Consider the following 26,477-nt stretch of genomic DNA (forward strand, 5'->3'; position numbering starts at 1 on the left):
AGGGCAAGAAATGAGATCAGCAGCCTGTAACTGCTGTCAGCAGACCTCAAATCCACTGACACAGGAGTATGTCTACAAAGGAGGTTTAGACAATGAAATTAATCACTAGCAGCATTCAGAATCAGGTGAAACACTGTATATTAGTAGGATTATCCTAGGGCAAACCCTTTCTCATTTATCTATCTGGAATTTGATTGACCTGATGGATCTTTCACAGGCTTTTTTCACTGCCATTTTGGAAAGATTCATCAGTGTAACATTTTTACGTGCATGGCTTACCATTCATACAATGAGCAATAAAACCAGGGTTCTGAACATGTAAGACAGGCAGTTATTAGAAAACCTTTTCATTTCAGCATTTCACCGAATGCCATGCCCTTTTCCAGAAGCGAGCTGGGATTTCTGCATTGCATTGTGTGCCACTTGAAAATGCCTTCCATGGAATGATGCCAGTTCAAAGCTCTCGAGAACCAGGACTCCCACATCCTCTCATCCCTTTGGAATGCCATAAAATATAATGCTCCTCATGTCAGGCTGCCATCACTTTGACTGTCTTTCTTTGTTCCTGCCCAGGCATCACCGTGGACAAGTTTGGGCTGATTTACTTTGTGGATGGCACCATGATCAGGCGGATTGATCAGAATGGGATCATCTCAACTGTGTTGGGTTCCAATGACTTGACATCTGCTCGGCCTCTCAGCTGTGACTCTGTTATGGACATTTCTCAGGTATGACAGTAGTTTGGTTTGGTTTTTATAGAGCCTACACCTTCACCCTTATCTGCATGTCTGTGTGCTTCCCCAGCAGGTTTGACAAAGAGGTAAGGACTCAAGGAGAGTTGCATTTCTACGTAGTTTATGGTATAAAATTGACCAGATCATAGAAGAATTACCCTGTAAAGACAGAAGAACACACTTGACTGTCCTAGCTCATAGATTTCCAGGGATGAGATTTTTAAAGGTGTCCCAGCTACAGAACTGACTTCTTTCAGAGTTCCCAGTCAGTGGGAAGACACAGATTCCTGGGAAGGCAGGTTTTGTTACACACGTCTCACTGTATGCCATGGACTATATGCCATGCTCCATTATAACATCTTAGCTAATAACAGTTTTTTTTCTTTCCTTCCCCTCACCCTAATTTGGCCCAGCACAATTTTAGACCTGAATCAAATTAACATAGGAAATACTGATTGGATGATGTGGTGCCAAAATTAGCAACAGCAGGAAAACAAGAATGTTGAATTGCATCAGATTGCAAATTGGTTGCAGCTACCATCATGCTGGGCTTTTAAGTCCTGCTGCTTCAAGGTGGAGAGAAAAAAAGAAGAGAGAAAAAGAAATCTCATGTTGATGATTGCTTTACTGCTGGATGGTGCAGAAAAGAAATCTGTTACAGCCCAGCACTAAGTTTTCTGTGGCACTGGCCAACTTGTCAAATTGTGCCAGTTTAGGACAGTGTCCTTTGAAACCTTTGTGCCACTTGTTTGCCTGACTGCAGGAACGTTGTCCTCTCCTATGAAAATATAGATCATAGCTGGAGGGCTAAGTACTGTTATTCAGCCACAATAGATGTCAATGGGGTTTCCTTTTCCTAACTACCTAGATAATTTCCATGCTCCCATATGGAATCTGTTCTTGTTTTTTCCCCTCTAATTTGAAAAGATTATTCTTGCTTCCTTGCAACTGGCTCCCACTGTATGTAATTTATGAACAAGCTGAAATAATGACTTTAAAAGTTGTTCTGCCTTCTGTAGAGGCAAAATGTTGATGGTTAAAGGCCACCTTGTAATGTTTCTCATCATACAGACTTAGTTTCTTCTTTATGTGTATTTCAGGGTCACTTAGCACAAGACTGTTGTTTAATCAGGCTTTAAAAATTATTTACTTCCAGGTTATGTAGCTCCTATGTAAACCAATGTCATGTTCAAACACTTCTGAGATGAACATATATCAGCTGAAGATTCCTTTTTCTTTTCATAAAATTACAGGAACCACTTTTATATTAACCTGTACTGGGACTAGCAGATTAACCAGTCCCGTTCTAAAGAAACATACTGAATACAAGCTTAATTAAAAAATAAAAGCCAGCTTGGGAAGCAGCTTTTCATCATTTACAGCGGATAGAAGGGTCTTTCCTGCCAGGTCCCTGAGGCTCCCTGGGACATGAGGACATGAAATATTTAGCTGCCACTGTTGACAAGGAATTTTTAAGAAATTGAAAATTCCCTTGTCAGTTCAGAATAAACTCAGCTCTTGATGCTAACTGAAAACTGCAGAGCTTAAAGACCATTGGAAAGGATGGAGGCATGAATTATTAAAGAGAAAACCACAGGCTATAATGTTTTACTACAAGAAGGGTTAAAATAGGCCAGGAGCTGAGAAAAGGAAGGAGATTTTGCAAGCAGAGAACCAGAGTAGACAGAGCTCAGCAAATTGTTTAGCCATGAAAATAAGCCCCATGCACCCAGGTGTTAAAAGACGCAATAAACTAAATACCTTACATATGATCCCTTAAAAAAATGCTTAAAAGGCATATAGAAGCATCAAAATAAAGCATGGCTGTAGCAGAGATGTTTTAACTACAGGCCTCAAAAATAGGAATTTCCTGTGTTCCTGTAGATCTTACCTGGTCTCTTCTTACTCCTTCAAGTAAGAAGTTTTAAATAAAATCACAGTGCAAGATGGTTTCCTGGATCTGAGTCTGCTGACATCCACTGCTCCTCCTTCCAGTAATGTTACAAAATACTCCTCTAAACTTCGTTACATCAGACAAATGAGAAGCAACTGAGATGGATGGTGAGAAAAGAAGGTTCAAAACAAAGAAACTATCCTGGAACTGATTGGATTCCCATCAGCACAACACTGATTTTTTTTCTATACAAACCTGAAATAAAATAATATAATCCAGAAAAACACACAATTTTGAGTTCTTTACAGAAAAAAAGTTCTGAATTTTGTTGGTAAACATTTTTTAGGTTTAGCAGCTAAAAGAGAAGACTCACTTGAAAAGAGTGTATTGCAGAAGTGGAGCTAGAAATGAAGTCATTCTAGTGTTCACTCACTTGTGGTGTTATCAGTCACTGTTTTAGAGGATTATCAGTGTAGTACTGGGATGTGCCACTACTGAACCCATTTTTCCATTATGCTAAAACAAAATGTGAAAATCACCGTGAAGGCACAAGTATTCTACTCCATGAACTGAAATTGCCTGAATTTCCTGTGAATTGCTATTCTGCATTTTTGAAGCATAAAGCAGAAAACCATAGGTTATCACTTAGATATTCACACATGCTGGCCCAGCTGCCAGTTTTGTGTCTACCCCTCCTTCTCATTTACCAAGAGGAGTTCAGCCACTTGTGTGAAAAATCCTTTAGTAAAAGAGTCACTATTTTGTGTGTCTGATTTCATAGCACTTTACACAGCAAAATTTACAGTCTCTGGTCTCTGCTATAAGGTCCAGCTTCCGTCAATTCAAAAAGCACAGGAGAGGGAAAATCATAGAATGGTTTGCCTCTGTCTGTCATCCTGTTCCCACCAGTGTTCTAGTGCAGAGTATGGGTGTCCCCATGTGACTGCTTCAAGTGACCAGGAGCTAAGCCCCCTCGCTCACAGCAGGTTATACCCTTTATGGCCACCTATCAAGTAATAATTACTTGTGGGGTTTTTCACCCATTCCCCCTTTAATTCATGTTGATTCCATCCTCATTGTGGTTGATTATTACTATCATGCAGTAGAAAAATATCTTGTTATAAAATGCCCTTGTGTTTTTTTACCATGAAGGTTCGTCTAGAATGGCCCACAGATCTGGCCGTGAATCCCATGGATAATTCACTCTACGTCCTCGACAATAACGTTGTGCTGCAGATCTCTGAGAACCACCAAGTGCGCATTGTGGCGGGGAGGCCCATGCACTGCCAGGTGCCGGGCATGGATCACTTTCTCCTCAGCAAGGTGGCAATCCACGCCACGCTGGAGTCTGCTACCGCCCTGGCCGTGTCCCATAACGGGGTCCTGTACATCGCTGAGACCGACGAGAAGAAGATCAACCGCATCAGGCAGGTCACCACCAACGGGGAGATCTCCCTGGTCGCCGGCGCCCCGAGCAGCTGCGACTGCAAGAACGATGCCAATTGCGACTGCTTCTCAGGGGACGATGGCTATGCCAAGGACGCCAAGCTCAACGCACCATCCTCCCTTGCCGTGTGTGCAGATGGGGAGCTGTACGTCGCCGATCTGGGGAATATCCGAATCCGCTTCATTCGGAAAAACAAACCGTTCCTCAACACGCAAAATCTGTATGAGTTATCCTCACCCATAGACCAGGAACTCTACTTGTTTGACACCAGTGGGAAGCACCTTTATACTCAGAGCCTTACCACTGGAGATTATCTTTACAATTTTACTTATTCTGGAGATGGAGATATAACCCTGATCACTGACAATAATGGCAACTTAGTCAATATCCGAAGAGATTCCACAGGGATGCCCCTATGGCTGGTGGTGCCTGATGGCCAAGTCTACTGGGTGACAATTGGTACCAACAGTGCACTCAAGAGTGTAACAACACAGGGGCATGAAGTAGCCATGATGACTTACCATGGCAACTCTGGTCTCCTTGCCACTAAAAGCAATGAAAATGGTTGGACAACATTTTATGAGTAAGTATTTTATGAATATTAGAGCTGCTGACTTCATTCTGTGTTCTGTGAACCATGCAAAGTTGGTAGAATTTAATTCCCTGATCAGAATTATTGTCCAAATAAAATGGCCAGAACAGAGAGTATTAGATTTCACTCAAACACTAGATACTGGCAGTAAGTGCATTAGAGCTTGAATAAGCTCCCTCTACCAAGTCAAGAGTCAAACAGAATTTCTGCTGAGTTTTTCTCAGTAATTTGGACACCTGGTCCTCCTTAACTGTAGTCAGGACTGGAGATTTAGGTTGTGTGTCAGAGAGTTTTTCTTGGCTTTGAAAGACTTGGAAATACGAAAGTTCCATCAGAGCCTCTCTTTTCACAGCTTTTCACCTACTTCCTATGCTGCAGTGTCGTTTTTGTGCCTGTTTGAAATGTCTGATGTAGAATGACAATTGGCAATGACTAATGAGAGCTTGCTCTGGAAACAATTCTGTAATTAATGGACTGCTCAATTCCTGCTGTTGCAATTTGCCTCACTAAGCTTTAAAAGTAGTCTTGGAACTGTTCAAAACTATCCCCAAAGAGTTTTAAGCAAAGAGAAGACAGGATGCATTGAAAAACCCAGTATCTTGAATATTTGTACTTCTTTTCTGTACTACTGTTAGCAATTCCCTGCTTATAAATATTGTGAAGACAACACATTTCTGATATAAAAAAGGAAGAAGATAGATAACTGAGTGAAGAGCACCTAGAAGGATTCATCCTGCTATTGAAAGCCCTTTCACCTCCCTCTTCCTTAGTTTAATTTTTATTTAAAAGTGTAACCTCTTGATACGCTTCTTTAAGTGCGACATTTCCAATGTGGTTTGAATGGTTACATGGAAGCATTCAGCTGCCGTAAGAATAGACCCATTGTAGGAATCCAATTTGGCTAGAATAGACAGTTCTTAAGATGACAAACAAAAAAGTTGTTAAAAAAAAAAGGGAATCAGAAAAGGAAAGCTGGTTAAACCCACATATCTTTGTGTTGATACGTGGTTGATTTGGCTCTCTCCTTAAAATGTTCCAGGCCAAATTTCAGATTTTTTTGCTTAATACACTTAATACTCAAGCTCTTGCCTTGAAAAGAACTGATGGAAACTCTGTGATGAATCTTTTGAAATGTTATTAACATTTCATCAATGTCCTGCTTGCAATTACTGTAGCAATATTCCTCAGTGAATCCAAGTTAATACTCTCCACCTCTTACATTGAATTTGCTAGAGGAAGGCCTTAGGGAGGAAAAAGAGGGGTTTTTTCTCCACAAGAGTGAAAGCCAGCTGTATTGTCAGGACCATTGTGCTAAATCAAGGAGGTATTTTCTTTTTGCAAGGAACCCAATAGTTCCTGTGCTTGAAAACAGATGCAGCCAGACAGTGAAGTAAACTAAACAATACAGCTCATAATGGTCAGATTTATACCTCAAACATAATCTTTTATTTTAAAGTGCAACTGAAAATATAAAGGAGATAAAACGAGACAGAAGCTCAAAACCAACTTGCTCTGTGTATATATTTATAACAGTGATCCATTATGATGTCCAGCAAAATAGAGCATTTGTGAAAGTCATCATTCTGGTCCTTTTATGCACTTCAGAAGAGTCATAAGAATGCTTTTTAGAGCTAATGGAAGACAGTATTCTCCAGTGGCTGGACTATGGAAATTTTGACTAGAGCAAGTCAGCACTGTATGATAGCACAGCATCGCTGAATATAGAATTGTGACTGTGTCTTCAGAGATATCTCATCGAAACCTGTGATCACTTATCTCTATTTAACTGTTCATGACAGTTTCTGATGCAATTATATAAAACTATAGGGTAAAAATCTGTATCTGAATTAGTTACTTCAGCCTCCCTTTACAGGCAGGTGGAGAGAAACAGGCCCCTTCAAGGTGAATTTCTTATGAATTATGACAGGTATTTCCTTTAGGATGAGAAGAGTTGTATTCTGAAAGTTTATCTCTGCAAAGGTAGTAGAGAATGATGAGTTCAGATACTTCAGATGTTTACATTGCAGATGTCTACAGTCTGGTCAAATGGATTCTATCAGTCATCTGAGTTATTTATAAATAGTGATAACAATATATTTACCTATATTATTGTTACTGTTAGAAAGCTTTTTTTGTATGCTCAGCCTAAATCTTCTGTGCTTGAATTGGAGACTATTCTTTTTCATCCTATCCTATCCTATCCTATCCTATCCTATCCTATCCTATCCTATCCTATCCTATCCTATCCTATCCTATCCTATCCTATCCTATCCTATCCTATCCTATCCTATCCTATCCTATCCTATCCTATCCTATCCTATCCTATCCTATCCTATCATCCTATCCCATCCACTAGGGACTTGGAAAGCAGATCAGTGAATTAAAGGGATTGATTCTGTCCAGGTTTTGCATGTGTAACCAGGGAAAGAATATAAAATCAGACTGATAAAATTAGAATAGGAAACAAGGGTCAAATATTTCAATTGCTAGGTAAAGTAGGTTCCATTTAAACAAAATATATTCTTCTACAGTCTGGTGCCAGGGTACACATGTAAGTGGGCTGAGCCTTGACTCTCAGAGTTGTAGCAAGGCATCAAGTCTTCAGTGGGATCCTCACATGATTCCACAGCAAATCTGTCTAACTTGTTTCTTGGATGGACAAATTAAATTAATACATTTACTCATCACACTCTACTTGTAGTTGCTAGTAGGAAGCTGATTTTTTTCCCTGTGCAGTGTTGATGTGACTAATATTGTCAGCTCCAATGCAGTTTATGAAGAACAGTGAAAATTGAAGGCTGGGCATAAAAACTCTACAAAAATACATTCATGGGGAGAACAAGAAAGACTTGATCTATTTGTCTCAACATGAATGAGACTGGGAAGTGTCCAGATCACATATCAGCCAAAGCTCTCACCTAGACAGGGACTCTCAGTTTAGCAGAGAAAGGCTTTAGAAGGGTATGGGGCTGGAAAGCAAAGCTAGAGAAATTCAAGTTGACAAGAAAGTGTGATTTTGTAAGGCTGAGATGACCTAACTGGTACAGTGACCAACCATGAAAGCAGTATATTCTCCATTTCTTGGTATCTTAGATCAGGATTCTGATACCTTTCTTAAAATACAATCTCAACAGACAGGATTTGCATGACTCAAACACAAGCTGCAGGGATGAGTGTAGGCATGGCAGGATGATGTCTAAGTTCCTTGTTATCAAAGAAACTGAAGAAGATGGTGTAAACCAAATAAAATCAACATTCTCTACCTTCATGTTATTGGTTTCTCTATCAGAACATCAGAAATGTACATTGGGAAGGTTTAAGTGATTTAGAGAATTCCTATGAACATGAGTGGCTGGAAGGTGCTCCAAAGTAGTTTCCAGTCCTGACTGAGGGGAAGGGTAAAGTTCATATTTCTATTTTGCTCATGGCAAAAGAAATAAAAGCATCAAATCTGACTCTGAGGAAAAGTTTCATGTTTCTCACAGAACACAATAGCTGTTTGTGGGCCAGGGCAAGCTGGACACTGCTGCCTGAAAAGTTAAGAGTAAAGTAAATACAGCTGGCAAGTTTACACTGCATCAGTGATCCCATGAATAACATCCTAAAAACATTTAGCTTCACCTGACTGCCTACAAAGAACCATAAATCAGAAACCCAACATGACAGAGCACTGGTGTTGTGAGAGTGGCATCACTACATGTGTTCATCATGGAATCACCGTATCATAGTATGGCTTGGGTTGGAAGGGGCCTTAAAGAACATCTAGTTCCAGCAAAATAGCCAGCATCTCTGGTTCTCCTCCAGGTGCTGTTCTTACCAGGGCATTTCTTAGCCTTTACCATAAGGCTGCAGAGTTCTGACATGTGGGCGCACTGGTGTGACTCTGGAAAGGAGGGAAGGAGGCAGGTTACTCTGGGGCAGTACTGGAGGTCTGTCTCCAGGGGACACCAGGGAATCCAGGTTCTCCAAGGCTTCATGGTGGACTGGCACATTGTCCCTTCATTTCTGTGGGGACAGAGACCGGTGATGGCTTCAGGCAGTGGCAGACTCGCTCACAGCACTTACACCTTGTCCTTTCACACATCCTACACCCAGACCTGCTCTAACAATCCTGTTTTATCAGGTTTAGCTCTGAGTAAGACTCAGTGTATAACGGTATGCAGTTTCCCTTTTTGTTTGAGAGTGAAACTTAGGTCCCTACAGCAATTAGCCTGCTCCCAAAGACCTGTCTATGACTATTTTGAGGGTTTTAGCATTATATAGACCTTTCCTGCCCCTGCAGTGGGCTTGACATTATCTATCAGTTAATGTCAGTTAATGCAATGCAGCTGAGCTTGTCCAGTAACTGGATTAAGGACTTTTCTTCGCGTTGAACTAGTGACGGTGACAGTGATAATCAGCAGCAAAGGAAGTTGGTCTGGAAACTCAGCTAAGGGAATTACTTCTTGTTCAGCTCCTCCAGTCAAAGGATGCTGTGTGACTACTTGATGCTTTGTTGTTGGTGCTTTTCAACTTGACCTGAAAAAAATTGCTACCAGCCTTTACAAAGTTTCTTAGCAGTTGCTGTTTGTCTGCTTCAGAATCCGGAAATTCTTATTAATGGATTTGTTTAAATCAAGAATACGGCAATTATCTTGATTAGTTCAGTGAGATGTTATCACTGTACATTAATTCAATTTCCCTTTGAGTCAAAGTCAAACCTTCTATGCATTATTTAGCCCAGATGAGGCTCTTTTACTTACGTCCTTTGTGTGTCCAATTAGTTTTGAAGGTCACCTCCTTCCATACAGACTCAAATGCTTACACGTTGCTCCAGCCAAGCCCAGAAATTCAAAACCTTTTCACAGACTGCCCAAGAAGTGGCTCACAGCTGCCTGGAGGGCAAAGGGTCTCATGGAGCCAGATCTTCAGATGAGTGGTAAGGGGAGCTTTGACCCGTAACACTGGAGGCTGCTTTGCAGAGAACCAAACTCTGCCAAACCTCACACACTGTAATGGGTGGAAAATAGGAGCCAGCTGGACTGAGAATGCAGGAGGACCTTGAATGGCTTCCCAGTGACCCCCAGGGCTCAGCAAAGGTCCCACCCCAGCACCAGCAGTTTTGTGTGCCAAAGCCAATGCCCTGGTCTGTGTGACTGTGATTTATCAGGTCATACTCAGAGTTCTATAGGCTTTGATTTAGTGTAGATCAAGTGAGGGTCTTGTTCTACTCCTGCAGCAGACTAGAGTATGAGAAACACCTTTGGCTTTTGTCCTCCCTCCTCTTCTAGCAAGGTTTCTTGGTTCCACTTGTTCCACAATTTCTACATGATAAAATGATGAGATTCTCATTATTTTTCCTCTGACAAAGTTGCAGTGAAACTCCAGTAAGTGCCATGATAAAATAGCAGCTCTCCAGTACCCTCACTAAGTTGTGAGGTCACATTTTGAGCTACTGTCCTGCCCTGAAATGAATGCCTGATAGCAAAGTTTAGTTGAAAACCAAGGGAATTATGAGTATCATAAAAGCTAGAAAGAGATCTTCCTCTTCTTTTTTGGGTAGTCAGAAAATTTAGCAGACTGTGACCACAACCTGGCCTTTGGTCATTAGGGAGAGGACTTGCCTTCATGCATTTTTGAGTATCATCGGTTTGTCTGTTATAGATTTATTTTTAATGTTGTGTTTAATGTTGTTTGAAAAATTGGGATGAGGCGAGCTTGTTAAGAGGCACTGGGTGCACGTTGGTATAATTACATGCAAAATATAGTTTGCAAGGTCCATTTAGACACTTTGGCACTAAATGCAATATTATTATAGTGAATTTTTTCTGATCTATTTGACTTGTGTTTTAAAAGGCTGATGAAATGTGAGGAAGCTAAAATGAGGAAACGCAGAAACTCAGGCAAGAAATTGATTTCTGAATAGATGGTACTTAGGATGCTCTTTAATTCCCAAGGTCCAGGTCTCTACACAATGGTAATGTGATAAATGAAAGCTCTGAATGTTTACAAGCCAACAATTAGACCTCATAAGCACCAAATACCATTTTAATTCTGTGCATTGAACCTTAGCTAAATACGTTTCCAATTGGGAATAGATGGCAACAGCTTCCTTTGCTGGCCTAATAATTGCCACTGTAATTGTAAGTGCTGAGGCTTTGCAGCAGGTTTGAATGGGAGGCAGCAGCTGTGTTAGCAGGTGATGGATTCATTGCTCCAAGTGGCTGCTGTGTGCACTCCCATGCTTCAGTATTTCTTTAATTCTGGGGCTTTCAGAGCATTTGGAGAACACAGAAGTCTTAGGCTGTGATGAAAACTGGCCCAGCCCTAAATCCTGATGCTGTGAAAACAGGCTAGGCAGCTTAGCTGCAAAATGAGGTGACTAGGAGAGATTTATGTTACTGCAAATACCAGGGCACACCTGCAGCTACATAAGAGCCAGTCACTTGGCCTTCCTCTCCAAGCTGAGGTGTGCCCTGTAAGGGCCTTTATAGGGCAGAAAGCAGAGGTGGAAGGAACCAGCACATTTAACTTGTTAAGCATATTATCTCTTTGGGATGTGCAAGTCTTCACATCCCTGGGAGACTGTGGGTATGTGATAGATGATATCAGGTATGTGTTGTGTGAGCTAAATCGGGAAAAAGGGGAAAATGCTCCAGTTCTGAGTAAAAACAGAAAAGAGAAAAAGAACTGCTTGCCAAGAAGAAAACACTGTGTGTGTTCATGCTAATGGACTTCCCACACCTCAGTTTGCATTGCCACCACAGTGCTAAAAAGAGCTTTAGTCTGGACGTGAGTATTTTACACTTCATCTGTCACCAGTTAAAAATAATAATAAAAATCAGAACAGTCTAATTGTCTTACCTTCTCATTTTTTTGCCTTTGTAAGGCAGCATCTCCTTGCAGCTGTAAATCAGTGAGCTGTCCCCGCCAAAGACAGTCCTTGGCAGGTCCCTGTTTGGCTGCTGGGCAGAGAGGTGCAGCAGCTCTTGCACATGCAGAAAACACAGATGGTCCTAGTTCCTTCTGAAGGAGGTTAATGGGGTGACTAAGGATGTGCCAAAAGTCTAACATACTTCTGCTGACATCTTAAACCTGTTCCAGCAGATCATTCCAGACTGTTCTGGCCCAAAAAGAGCCTTGCTTCTTAGGATCCAAAGTCCCAAATGGAAGTCCTTGCACTTGATGAAGTACTGTGGGTTTTGTACAGCTGTTAAAATGTAACCATGTAAATTAAGTGTATTGTACTTAGTCATTTTGACTTTACAAGAAAAGTGTGTGCACAGAAGTCTAGGCACCATCACACTCTTTCATTCTTTTTTTTTCTTGCCATTTTAACCTAATTTGCACAAGCAGAGGTTACTGGCATATTTCTCCAGTTGCATATTTGCAAATATTATTTATTTGCCCAACAGAAGTGGAGAATCATTTGTAAGGGTGGTAGAAGCTTGACGTCCAGGAATGTTATAAAAATATTATTAAAAAGGCACTACTTGCCTTTTAATAAGAGCATGCTGCATTAAGACAAGGGGAAATGGTTTTAAACTGAATGAGGGTAGGTTTTAGAGTAGATTATAGGAAGAAATTCTTTGCTGTGGGTGTGGGCACAGGTTGCCCAAGGGGCTCGGCCAGTGTGATCTTGTGGAAGGTGTCCTGGCCCATGGTGAAGTGGGTGAAACAAGATGATCTGAAAGGCCCCTTTCACCCCAAACCAATTCATATTTCTGTGATTTGATGAATATAAGGAGTTGGCTGTCTGCTGTTTCTAGGGGCTGTTATATCCATGGGGTTTTGAGGCTTTCTTTGGAGCACATAAGTAGGACTTGCATGGAGTAAAGGTTTTGTGCTGACTCTCAGCATTTTTCTAGGTGCCATCAATTAGGATAAAAAGCTATGACTCACAGGACATTGACTCAGCACTTACCACATGAACAAGCTCTCTGCCTGCATCCTGGCTTTTGCACTCCTTTTTTCCCTAACCTGTAGACCTGCTTCCTTTTATACTCCTGTTACACCAAACTCTTCCTGTTAGACTTCAGTGCAACACATCTAGATTTTTTAGGAGAAGAATCAGGCTTACTTTTAGGAGCAGCTCATTTTTAAAATCTAAATGAAGCAATAGAATAAATCCCTCACACCTACTAATCCACCAAGTCAGAGGTGCCAAATTCAGATTCATCTTACTAAAATTTCGGAATGTTTGCAAACTTGATTCTACGCTTACAGTTCAGAATGTTTTATATATATAGGACTATGTTGTGGTAGAAGGAGCTTCAGTGATAACAATGTTTTTTCTGCTCAGGGGAGAGACTAAATCATATCCCTTGTGTCTTGTCTCAGCAGATGGGGTAAAGAGACTGCCTGTGATGTTTTCTGTTTAAGATGCACATGCTGGTTTAGGGGAAGATGTGCAGGTGACTGGAGACAGTACAAGCAAAACACATTTGTCTCAGTGCAAACAGGGCAGCCACAAATCTGGAGTAAATTGTTTTGTACTGGGAGCACTTTAGTTCTGGCTCTTACGTGGAGATGCAGTTCAGATCCACGCTGTGTGCTGCTAGCTGCTTGGAAAAGCTTTAGCTGATCTCTGCCAAACTCCTGCAATGCAGCCCTGTTTTCAACATTTTCTTGTTTTGTTTTTTTTTCTTCTTTCTTTTCCATTTTACAAGTGGCTGATTGATTGCCAGGATATTGGAGAGAAAGGGCAAGGCTTGGATAATCTGTGACTGATAGTCTGACTGTGGAGGGCAAATTCTTTCTCCTATCTTACTACCTCCCCTTCTGCTCAGTGGGCAAGAAAAACCTCATGTGATAGTGTCTCCAAACCTGAGGGCTGGGGAGATTTGCAATGAGATCACACACTTAGTCACTATAACCTAAATATTAAACTTGGGCAAAAATGATCTTTTCAACCAGCCCTTCCTCACATAAAACCACCATATTTCAAAAGTGAAGTACCAGCACTGTGTTTGAATCTGAAAAAATGAGAGTGGAAGAGGAGACAATTTTTTTTCTATATAGTGCAGAGCCATTCCAGTGACTGCTCATGGGTCTCTCATTGGTTGCAGTTCAAGAGTACTTTGTGTTTTCCTCCCCTCCCCTCTCCTTTCCTTTTTCCTGCCCTTCCCCACTCGCCCCTCTCCCCACTCCACCCTCCACTCGCCTTTCCTCCTTGGGTTTTTGTTTGGTTTCTGGGTTTTGTTATTAGATGGGGTGTATTTTCTTATTCCCCAGCTCAGAGGCTCAGAGTAGTCCCAATGAAAAGCATCAAGAGCTCCTCAACCATCTGCTCCCTCCAAGGTTTAATCATCTGTATCCAGATCCCTTCTAAGACATTTCTCTAACTTATTCTTAAAAGAGCTGGGCAGTGGGGTTTCCAGTGCTCCATCTGTTCCTCTGCTCGGAGCAACCATGGGCCTTGAATATGTTCTACAGCTTTTAGCCTGAATTTTCATAATTTCCATTTACTTTCTGTCATATCCTCAGTAGACATGAAAAACAATTTATTATAATCGTCTTCAGAATACCCATTGTTGGGGTGTTGTCTTCCTACTTCCTTGTTTCCCCTTTTCCAAATGACTCTATTTCAGCTTTGCCTCTTACATCAGGTTTTCTAAGCTTGTTATCCTTAATATATCATTTACATCACCTTGTCATTCTGAGGAATGGTGCCCTTCACTGGACACTGCATTCCTTCAAAGATTCACCACTGGGTAGCACAGGAGAACAAGACCTCTCTGCTTGCCTACCATTTACTTTGCATCCCCAAGTGATGCATTTTCATAATATGATCTACTTAGTTTCATATAAATCATTCTTAAAAGAGTTGTGGGCAGGACTTGAAAAAAGTCAAACATTTATCCCTGATTGATTTGCTGGATTTTTTCTGTTTCTGCCTAACTATTTAAATAACCCTTCCCTGAACATCCATCTCATCAGAAGGTCCAGCTCCCTATTGCCCTCCATTTCAACTACAATAACCTCACTGCAAAGGTCCCTTGCCAGCCTTCTGGGTCTGTGAACCTTTTTGTAATGCCACAGACGGGAGGCATAATGATGTGTTTGCTCTCTTAACTCAGGAGGGCTCTAGACACAAGTGGCTGTTTCTCTTTTTATCAAAAAATAACTCCCCCACCTTGTTAACTGCAGTGGGGCCTGTGTGTATGAAGCTTATTTTACCTGGGCTCTGGTATATAGGTGTCCACATCACAGAAACTTTCCCAGATGGTGCTTATGTTGATTCCTCTTTGGAAAAGCCAAGGACACAGTAGGGGTGAAAACTGGTCTGCTTTTTTACACTTTTAAATCAGTCCTTCCATCTGTTCCTAGGAACAGTAAAAGGTAGACACGGGTGTTCAGCTGTGCTCAGGACTCTACACCATGTTCACTAAGGACAGTTCTCTACCTGATATGGCATATCTGGTCCTCACTGTTACCTTAGTGTTTAGTTTTTAATTAGACAGGGAAAAAAAATTAAAATAAATTTCTCATCTCAGGACACAACCAGACAAATCAGTTGGTGGCCTTCAGAAATTCCTAGTTCTGCTACACAGGATGCACAGGCCAGTGCTTTTCTGTAAGTAACAGCATAGTAGATGGGAAATAAAGTTACTCTTGTAAACAAGAAGCATAATACAGGTGAGGAGTGTTGGAAAAATATTGTTAAAACACAAGCTAATATGTATTTAATAATTTTCTATTCTTTACTTCATTTTCTTCAGCTAAAAGCTGTGATTTTCTTCTCATGAGGCAAAAAAAAGTCAAGACTGTCTGAAAGAGTGACAGTGCATTTTTCTCTGTGAAAAATCTGGATGATGACTTGAAGAATTGGTCTGTGCTTTATAGGATGATTTGTCCTCTGTTGATGCTGTTGACTTCATTACATTGTCTCTTTCAGATACGACAGCTTTGGCCGCCTGACCAACGTCACCTTCCCTACTGGCCAAGTGAGCAGTTTCCGCAGTGATACTGACAGCTCTGTGCATGTCCAGGTGGAAACCTCCAGCAAGGATGATGTTACAATAACAACCAATTTGTCAGCATCGGGGGCCTTCTACACCCTACTCCAAGGTGAGTTGGGCCACCATCCCTCTCCTGAGCGAGCTGCACATAATGGATTATCCATCAGGAAACAGGCATCGTCTTGATAATCCCAGCACCAAAAATCACCTGCATTCTCAGTGCCACAGAGCTCCCCACATGCTGGTACAGACACACACTCACACCTACTTAGCCTCATTCCCTAGCACAGTGGATACTCTGCAGCTGTTTTTCTGCTCCGTTCCCAGCCAGCCCCTTGCCGTGCAGGTTCGTGCAGTACAGTCCTCTGTCATCATTACCATTATTGTTGTAACTAAAAGGGTTGCATAAATCAAGCCACACTTCCAGCCAACCCCTTTGCTTCAGTCTCTTAATGGCTTCTGACTTAGCAGTTGCTCTCCTCTTGGAACAGGCTTCCAGCTAATTGCTGGAGATCTGATTCTTTGTTCACTGGTGTTTCAAACATTCACAAGGAAGCATCCAGAAAAATTACCATTCCTGTGCCCAAAAGGTCTGTGTCTGAGCTAAGAAGTGGTGTGGAGAGGCACAAAGGAGAAGTTGACAGGTGGGGTAGGACTGGTGGGACCAGTTTGTGACTGTGGGAAATGAGCAGGGTTGTGCCTGTGGTAGGAAGGTGGGAAGCAGAGGACTGATTAGGTAGAGGAAAAGGAAATGAAGTGAGAAACAAAAGAGGAATAAATAGCAGGGGAACACTGTGCTGACATGCTGGTAGTGACAGAACCTGTACTGCCAGCCTGTGCTCTCTGGGTTCTGAAACAAACAGTGCCAGCCTGGCTCTCTGGGTTCTGAAAGCTGAAACCTCCTTAGGATCAGGATGTGCTATCACACCTGTTCCCTGGGGCTTGGAAGGAGGGATGGAACTTTCAGACTCTGCTTTCTTTACTCCCCAGATTTTATTAACTCTGATTGATTACAATGGGGAGTGAAGCATCTTTTCTCCTTGTAAAGAGCAAGCTGCTCCAAGTGGGGCAGGCATATTCCAAAGTGGCATTTATTCCCACATCTCTGGGATACAATTTCCTTCTCCCTCCCTGTAACAATACTAACCTTCCCTAAAAGAAAGTGTCTGCTATGGCTGAAACACTGCTTTTACCCTTCTGGGGAGAGCAGCTGAGAGAGTTCCAGTCCCCTCAGGCTGTCCCCATATTCCTGTAGGGAAATACCATGACTTTCTTATTCTTTACTTCAGCCTGTAAGACAGATGCAATCTACTCCACCCCATCTCACTCACTCACATTAAGATGGGTGGCAACTGCACAGACATGAGGTTGGCTTCACCTCAAGAGCCTATTTAAGCAATAGAGCCCACTGTTGGTGGCTCTTTAGTGACAAAATTGACTGTGGTGTGATTCATACACTCAGTGCTGAAGGCACAGTTACATAATGGTGCCACAGTCAATTCTGTCATTGTCCTGCCCTCCGGCACAGGGACATTCTGGCCATTAGAACATCCAGAATTATAAACAGCTTAACTATCTTTAGAGGTATAAAATTATGAAACTGTTTGGATCTGAAGAAACTCGCTTAAAACAAAGATCTGGATAATGCTGCAGAAGAGGTGGCTTGGTGAACCAAATTCTTGGTGAACCTTTCAGGAAACTTGGACCACACTGTGAACAGGTGAGATCTGAGAAGGCATTTTCAGAAGATTGCAGATTCCTGTAGGATGGATTTAGGAGCTTCTACAACAGGCACATCAGCACTCCAGTGAGATTTGTCTTCTGGACTAGTGACAAAGTGAGCATTTGTTCAATGCCAAAGTAGGGCAGTAGAGCCCTAGAGCCAAAGCAGCCTAAAATACAGCATCCAATGGCCCATGGATTTTATGTAGCCCTTGAGAAATGCCTGCCAGAGCCAGGGAAGAGTCTTCTTTTGGGAAAATGTTGAAAGTAGAGGATTTACATTCCCCACACTGTAGCACAGCACAGGTGACAATAACCCTTCTGTGTTGCTTATGTAACACAAAGGGAACATCATGTGTCTAATTTTCATGTAAACCTTCAAGCCTTCCTCTGCTTCCCAGTGAAGGAAAAAAGAGGGAGGAATATATCCACTATTCAGGGATATTTCACTGATTTGATTTAAAGCACATTTCCTAATACTTTAGCATCAAACCAAGCATCTAAGAAAGGTGTGGCTGCTGACTGGCTGGACCTTCTCTCCATTTTCAGATTCAAGTGTGGAGGGGTTTTTATCTGGCTGGGGTCTATGTCAAAGACCATCAGCTTACATACTCAATGGTAGAGCTGAAATACTTGGATCTGCATTGTGGATCACTGCTGTATGTTTTTGGCAAAATTCTGTGCACCGGTGGTTTCACTGTCACTCCTGTGTAAAGTTGAGCAGTGGCTCTCCTGAGATCTCTGTGGCAGAACTCCATCTGGCTACCACAGGAGCAGGATGAGACCTGCATAAAAAAGGACCAGTTGGTGTCACATTTCCTTCCCTAACTATACCAAACTGTGCTCTTTGCTGATCTTCTTGGGGACAAGAAATGGTAATTTCACTGTGATTTTGTTTCCTGCTGAGCTATGGCAGAGCAACTAGTGAACAAAACGCAGCTTGCCTCAGAAAGGAAAAACACTTAATGGGAATTCAGTGGGTGTTTTTATTCACAATTAAGAGTTTATGGCAGCCTGAGAGACAGAAATTGTAATATTTTCCAGCTTTTGAGGAGCTTCAGATAAGGCAGTGTTTGTATAATAAGTCTTTAAAGCCATTCTGCAGTAAGTCTCATGCTTTCTTACCCTTCATGAGCTACTCTCTGTGGAGATAAATGCCAGCTGGAGATTCAAAGGATGAGCTTTCAGCCTGCCTTATTCCTGAAGGATGTAGAAGAGAGATTGCTCTTCTGTTCAACTCCTGAATTCCCAAATATTGGCCTCAAAATCCGATCTTTCAAGAGCTAGTGGAGGCCAGATGTATAGAGAAGTGTGGGAGCTTAATGCCTCTGCTTTCTCTCCAAACATGAGGACTTCAGTTGCCTCCTGAAAGCTTTCTCAAGGGAAAGGATTTGGCTGTTGTCTGGGGAACTGGTTAGCATTAACTTGCTGTGCAATTTCCTGTCACTTGTGAGACAGTGAATGAGCTGAGGAAAGTAGGTGGCCCCACTTTCTCATATACTGTTGTGAAATTAAAATCTTTAGGATATAAAAGCATGGAAAGTTTTCAGTCAGACTGATTTAAAACAAATATCTCACCACACAGTGTTTCAGCCTAGAGGAAGAGGTTTGAACCTGCATCCTTTAGTAAGGTATTACACAGTTTTTTCACTTTCTTAACCTGTGCAAGACTTCCTGCAAGAATATGAGGTGCCAAACCTCATCAGAATGAAAAAGCAATTGTCCATGTTTACTTTCCCTGATTAAACCAATGTTTTGTTCCCATTGAGTGGGACAGGTGAGTACCAGTGCATTTGGTTACAACCATCTGAAATGCTGATGCAGCCTAGGTGAGGGAGCAAATGAGGAGCTGGAGCTGTATCCTCAGAGATCAGCAAAGAACTCTTTTCTGTCTTCAGACCAAGTCCGAAACAGCTACTACATCGGGGCTGATGGCTCCCTCAGACTGATTCTTGCCAATGGCATGGAGGTGGCCCTGCAGACCGAGCCACATCTGCTGGCTGGCACCGTCAACCCCACGGTGGGGAAGAGGAATGTCACCCTGCCCATCGACAACGGCCTCAACCTCGTGGAGTGGAGGCAGAGGAAGGAGCAAGCGAGAGGGCAGGTCACCGTCTTTGGACGTCGGCTGAGGGTAAGTGAGAACCACGAGCAATTTTGGCCTCCACTTTCCATCTCATCAGTCCCAGTATCATGGCAGAAAGGGATGGGTATGATTTGTAATGTCTGCAATAGGGATGGAGCTGCAGGACAGAGAATTGGCTGTTCACCCTCAGTGACAAAACCTTTATGACTGGAGTATACCATTATGTCTCCTTATGTGCTGCTGTTCCTTTAGCCATCAACGTACCACTACTGTTGATCTCCCTACCAGTCCTCTGCATCACTGGGAATGTGTGACTTCCCATCAGACACCACAGCTTTAGCCATCATCTCAGGCTGTTAAAAAAAGCCAGGAACAGTCATAACTATAAAATACCACACCAGTTAGTGCAGGTGTTTTCTACCTGTGCTTCTAGCAGTGATAGAGCAGAGCATTGAAAGCTTTCTAAGCATATCAGGACAGGCTGAGAGAGCTGGGGTTGTTCAGCCTGAAGAAAAGAAGGCTCCAGGGAGACCTTAGAGTACCTTCCATTTCCTAAAGAGGCTCCAAGAGAGCTGGAGAAGGACTTAGGACAAGGGCACAGATTTGTAGGGAAAGGGGGCATGAATTCAAACTGAAAAATAGAGGGTTCAGATTAGATATTAGGAAGAAATTCTTTACTGTGAGTGTGGTGAGACACTGGCAGAGGCCACCCAGGGGAGATGTGGCTGCCCCATCCCTGGCAGCGTTCAAGGCCAGGCTGGATGGGGCTCTGAGAATCCTGGTCTAGTGGAAGGTGTCCCTGCACATGGCAGGGGGGCTTGGAACTAAGCGAACTTCAAGATCCCTTCCAACCCAAAACATTAATAATTCTATGAATACCGTTCATTGGGAAACCCCAGAAAAAAACTCTGTATTCCTGAAATTGCTAATCTGTTGAACCTGTTGAAGAACTGGGCTCACAAAACATTGCACCACAATTGCTATTGTTCCCTGAAGTGTTACAAGCAGCTCCAGCCTGACAGTACTCTCCCTCCAGGAGTGCCCAGACCTTTCTGTGCTTGAGACTGATGTGTTTTGAAAACATTGTTCCGCACAATGCACCTCATACTTGTCAAGGCTGTTTAAAGATCTTGCCCAATAAGCTGTAATTCATCTGCTAACTGCTGGCAAAGCTGAGAACTTGTAATAGCAAGTCCTGTGCACTCACCCTGCACCTTGCTAGTCTCAGAGTCACAGGCTGATGAACGGTTCCTGCTCAGTACCTGGCAAATTCAGACCATCTGAGAAAAATGCTTAGTGCTGTGTAATGCTACCACAGCAAAAGGACTGCAGCTATTTATTCACACTTAAGCTTGGCAGTAAATATCAATGCTCTGGTTTCAGGATATGTGTTTCCCAGTCCTTGCTCTTCACCTCTCCCTATTCCCTGCTACATGACCCCCGCCACTTTGGTGTGATTTCTGCCGTCTCTCCTCACTCACACTTGTCAAGTATTTCTCTTCAATCTCTCCACCCCAGCCTCTGTCCTTTTCCCCATGTGTCAATAGCCTCATATTTTGTTACCAGGAGAAAAAATGCAAACAGTAATGAAAGCTGAAGCTGCTCTTTCAGTGTGAACTGCTGTGTATCTGCAGATCAGTTGTCATCATGCTTTTTTTGTTGGGTTTATGTTGGGGGGTTTATTTTATTTTATTTTATTTTATTTTATTTTATTTTATTTTATTTTATTCATTTCATTTCATTTCATTTCATTTCATTTCATTTCATTTTAATTACTGATTAAATTTTCAGAAAGGCCTTTTCCTGAAAAGAGATGGCCTTCTGAAATCTGCAGCTGTGTCACAGCTATTTGGTGTTCTAAACAGTTTCCAATCATTTAGCCACTGCTCAGCTGTCTGTGTAAGTTTTGTCTCCCAAAATTTTTGCAGTAGATTCAAACACAGAATGTGTCTGTGTTTTATATTGTACTACAGTTGGAAAAACTGTAATACAGTTGGAAAAACTTGCAAAATTTCAGGCTAGTTGTTGGTATCCCTATAAATCTGTTAGCATTTATTCACATTTTGAGCCTGTCAGGGCCCTTCTAGTGAAGCAGAAGTTCATCTTACATGGTCAAAGGACTCAATTACTGCTGTGTTCAGAGATTCAAAGTAGTTGAGGGTGTACAAGACATTTTAAGCTCTGTGTCTGTGCGTGCATGGCAGCATCTGCACCCCTTAGACAAAAACCTGGTGCTAATTGCCTCCCTTGGGATTGCACAACATTTAACATATTCTCTGTGTGATGTTCCCCTCTTCCCTCACACCAATAATTGCTGCTTTCCCTGGCAGGAAAGAAACTTAGGAAAGTTAAAATCAACATGTTTTTGTTCATTTTGGGAAATATTACCATTTTCTGCTATATGTGACTAAGTGACCTCTCCCCTCACCCCATGGCTTACATGAGACAGCAGCAAAGACATGGTGCTCCATGAGGAAAGAGCATCCCAAAGAGGCTCCAGCATCATTCCATGAAGCCTTTGAAGTGAGGACAGCAGGATCTAGACACTCTAAAAGAGTGATCCTTTCTGCTGTCATCACAAGGATTCACTTTTTATGCATTGTGCCTCTTCCTCCATGGTGTGCTTGGGGACTGGCAACCTGTTGCCATGAGCTCAGCCAGCTCCCAGCACAATGAGGCCACTTTCACAGCTGCCTCCCTGACCCTCCCTAAGAAATAATACAATACGTGGTTCCTTATTGCATGGATAATGCACACAGCAGAGACTTGTGCATGGATGAAGGGAAAGGGGACAGACCTGATATTTTTTTCCCTATTCCACCAGTGCTGACCTGGCTCTGTACTTGGCCAGGCAGCTGTAAAGCAGCACAAATATGTTAAAGCAGCCCCTTTCACTTTTGCTGTCCCACACACCTCATGAAAAGTTGTGGTGCTCTATCCACCCACCCAGCAGTGAGGTATCTCTGCAGACTGGCTGGCTGTGAATTCCACCTATCCCTGGCCAACAGCAGCAATAGATTCCATTTGCAGAGCGAGCATTAGGTAAATCCTGCTTCAAGGAACAGGACTCTTCCCCTTTTTTGTTTTTTTTTTTTTTTAAATTAAAAGAACTTGAGTTTTTTAATAAAGAAGGATATACAATAATCTCTGACAATAGAGCAAATAGGACAGCAAAAAGAGACAGAGCTGTTGTCTCAGTTCTTTTATTTATTTAACCATGGTAACTCCTGTCATAAGTCACTTTTTTTTCCTCAAGACCTTGGCAGCAGGTTAATGGCGACATCAAGACCTAGTATCCCAGAAATCCCCAGAGCTGACATGACCAGAGTGGGATATGGTGCTTACCATTCCTGGTATGCTGACTAATAAAGATGGTCCAAGATGATCTCCACAATTTCTGTAAGACATTGAGGTCTGGCTATGGCCACTCCAACACTTTCAGCAATTTGCCAGGGAAGTTCCTTTGTAGGCAGCCGTTCATCACACGGATGTTGTTGGCTCCTGGAGTTCTCATTACAGGAGTATTTTTTTCCCTACTCTGCTGAAGGTTGCCAGGCTGTTTTCATGAGAATCCTCTCCCTTATTGTGCTCTTGTGTTCCCAAGGAGATCAATGCAGGTTGTTTAATTATCATTTCAGCTAAAGCAGTGCCAAAGGAAGTATTGGAGAAATCAGAGATGATAGTGTGTTCATGCTCTTTTTTTTTTTTTGCAGAGGAAGCTAAAGGATTGAATCAAGTACTGTGGAATGTGAGTTTGGGGTTAAATTTAGTCTCTCAGACATTTTAAAGGGAATGTCAAATCCACTCTGAACTGTGGATTTAAATTAACCCTGTCTTGATCCTGGGCTGATCACAAGCCTTGTCAAACACTCCGAGGGGCAAAACCTTTTTGCAGGAGGTTTTCAGACTCCATTCTAGCATAAGGTTTGGGATGGAGGATGGCACCTTATTTAACTGTTGACCATAAAACACAGGTATTGGACTGCAGCCTGCAGCCTTGTCAGTTCTTCTGCAGAAAATTCACTTCTATACAAGGCATGCCCTTGAACAAGTATGAAAATGATTTAGACCCTCTTCAGAGGCTACTGGCAGGGTAGGGTTCATTTTCATTATCACCTTGAGGGGTTACTGTTAGCACTGCAGCACTTCTCAAATAAAAGAGACAGTATACCAAGAAAGCAGAAAAAACCAAATCATTAAAAAATAAAAAACAGGAAAAGGGAGATTAGTTCCAAGTAGTTGCACAGACATTTTTTGCCAGAGCATAGGGAGGGTGGAACAATTTATGGCACCAGTCAGGGGATACAGACATTTGGACTGAGCTTAAAGAGCTATCCAGGGACCTGCTGTTTGGTCCTTTCAGCCCAGTGAATGGCACTGCTGCTAACATACTTCTTAGGAAACCTCATTCAGCCTGGATTACTGTTCCACCCTAGAAGAGCTCTTTCCAGCTTTCTTGGCAAAGACCTAGAGCAGAAGAAGCTGCAGCTGCCAGGATGGAGCTGCTCTGTGAATATATGGGAGGCAGAGATGCTATGACTCCCTGCTTTTCTTTTTTTTTTTTTTTTTTTTTTTTTGCAAGGACTTGCCACTCATGTTTCTCTCTCCATAGCAGCAAGCACATAGGAGATACCAAATTCCTCTTAGTTACACATGGCATCTGTACTTAAGAGTCTTGATGCCTTCTTAATTATTTCCCAGCTTCCCTGTTACAGTGACTGATTTCTTCTCTCCAATTGCACATTTACACCCTATTTCACACATATTTAATTAGAGCATTGTCTACCTTTTTACAAAGTTTCTTCCCTCAAGTCATACCCACCTTTTACCCTTGTTATTCATAAATTGAAAATTGTTGTTGCACTTGCCTCTTCTCTTACATTATCCTCACACTTACATCATGGCAACAATTCCTTCTCTCCCGAGCCCCTGGGATACCTTCTTTTGAATTCTGCCTTTCTGGTGTCTCCATTCTCTAGTCTTCAGCACAGATGTCTGCCCATGCAAGACAAAGGCACTGCAGTGATTCAGTCTTTCCCTCTTCTGTTCTTCCAGATCTGAGGAACCTCTTCTCTGTTGATTCAACCCCATCCTTTCTCCTGCTGTTTAGCTCTCACATGCTCCCACATCCCTAAAAATACAGCAGGAATTTAATCATGAATCCTTGCCCATTGAGCAATGGCCAATCTCAAAGCTGGAAGGGGCAGAGAATGGCGCTCAGTTCACAGAATTACAGAATCAGATATGGTTTAGGTTGAAAAAGACCTCTAAGATCATCAAGCCCAACCATGCAAAGTCCACAAGTCAAACTAAAATAACGACCACCACCATATTCACCACTAAACTATGTCCTCAAATGCCATATCTGCATGTTTTCTAACACTTCCAGTCAGGAGTGTTAGTGTTACCCAGAGCAGGATAGGGCAGTGTTTTTAACTTGATCTGAAAACCTCATAGCAAGCAGCAAACTCTGGTTTACTGACTGTAGCTGAAGGGCTGCAAAGGGATCTGAAAACCAAGCCAGCCCTTTGGAGTTTGAGATTCATCCAGAAAGAATCTACATCCTTCCAGAAGTAAGATATTCACTAGCTAAAAGAGATTTGGAAGTGGTGGGATGGAGAAAGAGCTATCTTCACTGACAAGCTCATACTGGGAATAGTGGTTTTCCTCCTTGCTTTCAAACCAGTACTTTGCTGCTGTGGTGGTGTGGCTTTGTAAGTCTCCTTGCACACGTGGCTAAACATGAGTTGTATTATCAGCTCCTTTTTGTATTGCTGTGCACTGCAATCCCGGAGTCAAAATGTATTCCTGTTCTTGCCTTTGAAGTAGATACCTTTGCTTACCTCCACTGCCTCTGCATTTCCAAAGATTGGAGTATAATTATGCCACTCTGAATAACCCTGGGACAATGAAGTTGAAGCTCCAGCTCTTACAGGGAAGTCCCTGTTCTGTGTAGTTAAAGCCTCCATATTTCATATCAAGGGAAATGCTTAACCTTCAATGCCTGCATTATATTCAGTAAACTCAGAGAAAAACAGATTTCTGCTATTTTGGTACAACATGCATCTCTTTTCTACAAGTGTTGTTTGAAACTCATCAAAGCAAGAGTCAATATTCTAGGTTTGATAAGTAGAATATCTTGGAAATACTGCTTGCAACAAGCTGTCATTCTGTGTTCTGTAGGTCATATCTGCTGTAGCAGTCCTAAACCTAGATTTGGGATATGAGCAATATTCCTTCACTGTGATGATGTTTCTTAAGTACCATACTTCTGCCTCTCTCCTCACTGAAATCAATAAAAGCAATGTTAGGACAACTCCTTGCTTTAAAAATTGTGTCTTATCCAGCGGCAGTGATCAGCTCGATACTCTTCAGTGCGGTGTAAAGAGGTATTTGGTGAAACAAGGCTAGTCTTTCTAACCTGAACTGTTTCCAGCTTCCTAATTATCCCTCTTTTTCCTGTAGGTTCACAACAGAAACCTGCTGTCCCTTGACTTTGATCGTGTGACAAGGACTGAGAAAATCTATGATGACCACCGCAAGTTCACACTCCGCATCCTCTACGACCAGGCGGGAAGGCCCAGTCTCTGGTCACCCAGCAGCAGACTGAACGGGGTCAACGTCACCTATTCCCCAGGAGGACACATTGCAGGCATTCAGAGGGGCACGATGTCACAAAGGATGGAATACGATCAGTCTGGCAGAATTACGTCCAGAATCTTTGCTGATGGTAAATCATGGAGCTACACCTACTTGGAGAAGGTAAGAATGCTCTCACACTCAGAGATGGTTCATTTGAGGCACATGGGCTTTACTCCTTTGACATCAGGACAGCTGCACTCCTTCACCTCAGGTAGTTGCTGATCCTTATGGAGGACTCCTTATGGAGGACCTCTGCTTCCACAGAGCAGTTGAAAATGCCTGAGATGTTTTTTTCCCCAGTCATGCTGAGAGCATGTGAACTGTGAAGCTTTGACATGTGATATTTTAAGCACGATCTTGCTTTATTGATTTGACTGCAATATAAAATATGCTCAGATAAAGTCAGCAGAGTGAACAGTA

General features: G+C 42.3%; 1 protein-coding gene across 4 annotated transcripts in view; it reads left to right on the forward strand.

Annotated features, from left to right (window-relative positions):
- Window positions 1-26,477, forward strand: part of TENM4 (teneurin transmembrane protein 4) — a 591,948-nt gene that overhangs the window by 547,370 nt on the left and 18,101 nt on the right. For all 4 annotated transcript variants that reach the window (XM_088068964.1, XM_088068961.1, XM_088068963.1 and 1 more), the window contains 5 exons: window positions 574-728; window positions 3,781-4,658; window positions 15,544-15,716; window positions 19,228-19,463; window positions 25,881-26,177. In XM_088068964.1, the coding sequence (XP_087925090.1) occupies window positions 574-728; window positions 3,781-4,658; window positions 15,544-15,716; window positions 19,228-19,463; window positions 25,881-26,177 (1,739 nt within the window). The remainder of the gene's footprint in view (window positions 1-573; window positions 729-3,780; window positions 4,659-15,543; window positions 15,717-19,227; window positions 19,464-25,880; window positions 26,178-26,477) is intronic.

The sequence above is a fragment of the Pseudopodoces humilis genome, chromosome 2 (assembly GCF_049639895.1).
Source record: "Pseudopodoces humilis isolate 2021_Gansu_Grassland_sample_001 chromosome 2, ASM4963989v1, whole genome shotgun sequence".
Classification (NCBI taxonomy): domain Eukaryota; kingdom Metazoa; phylum Chordata; class Aves; order Passeriformes; family Paridae; genus Pseudopodoces; species Pseudopodoces humilis.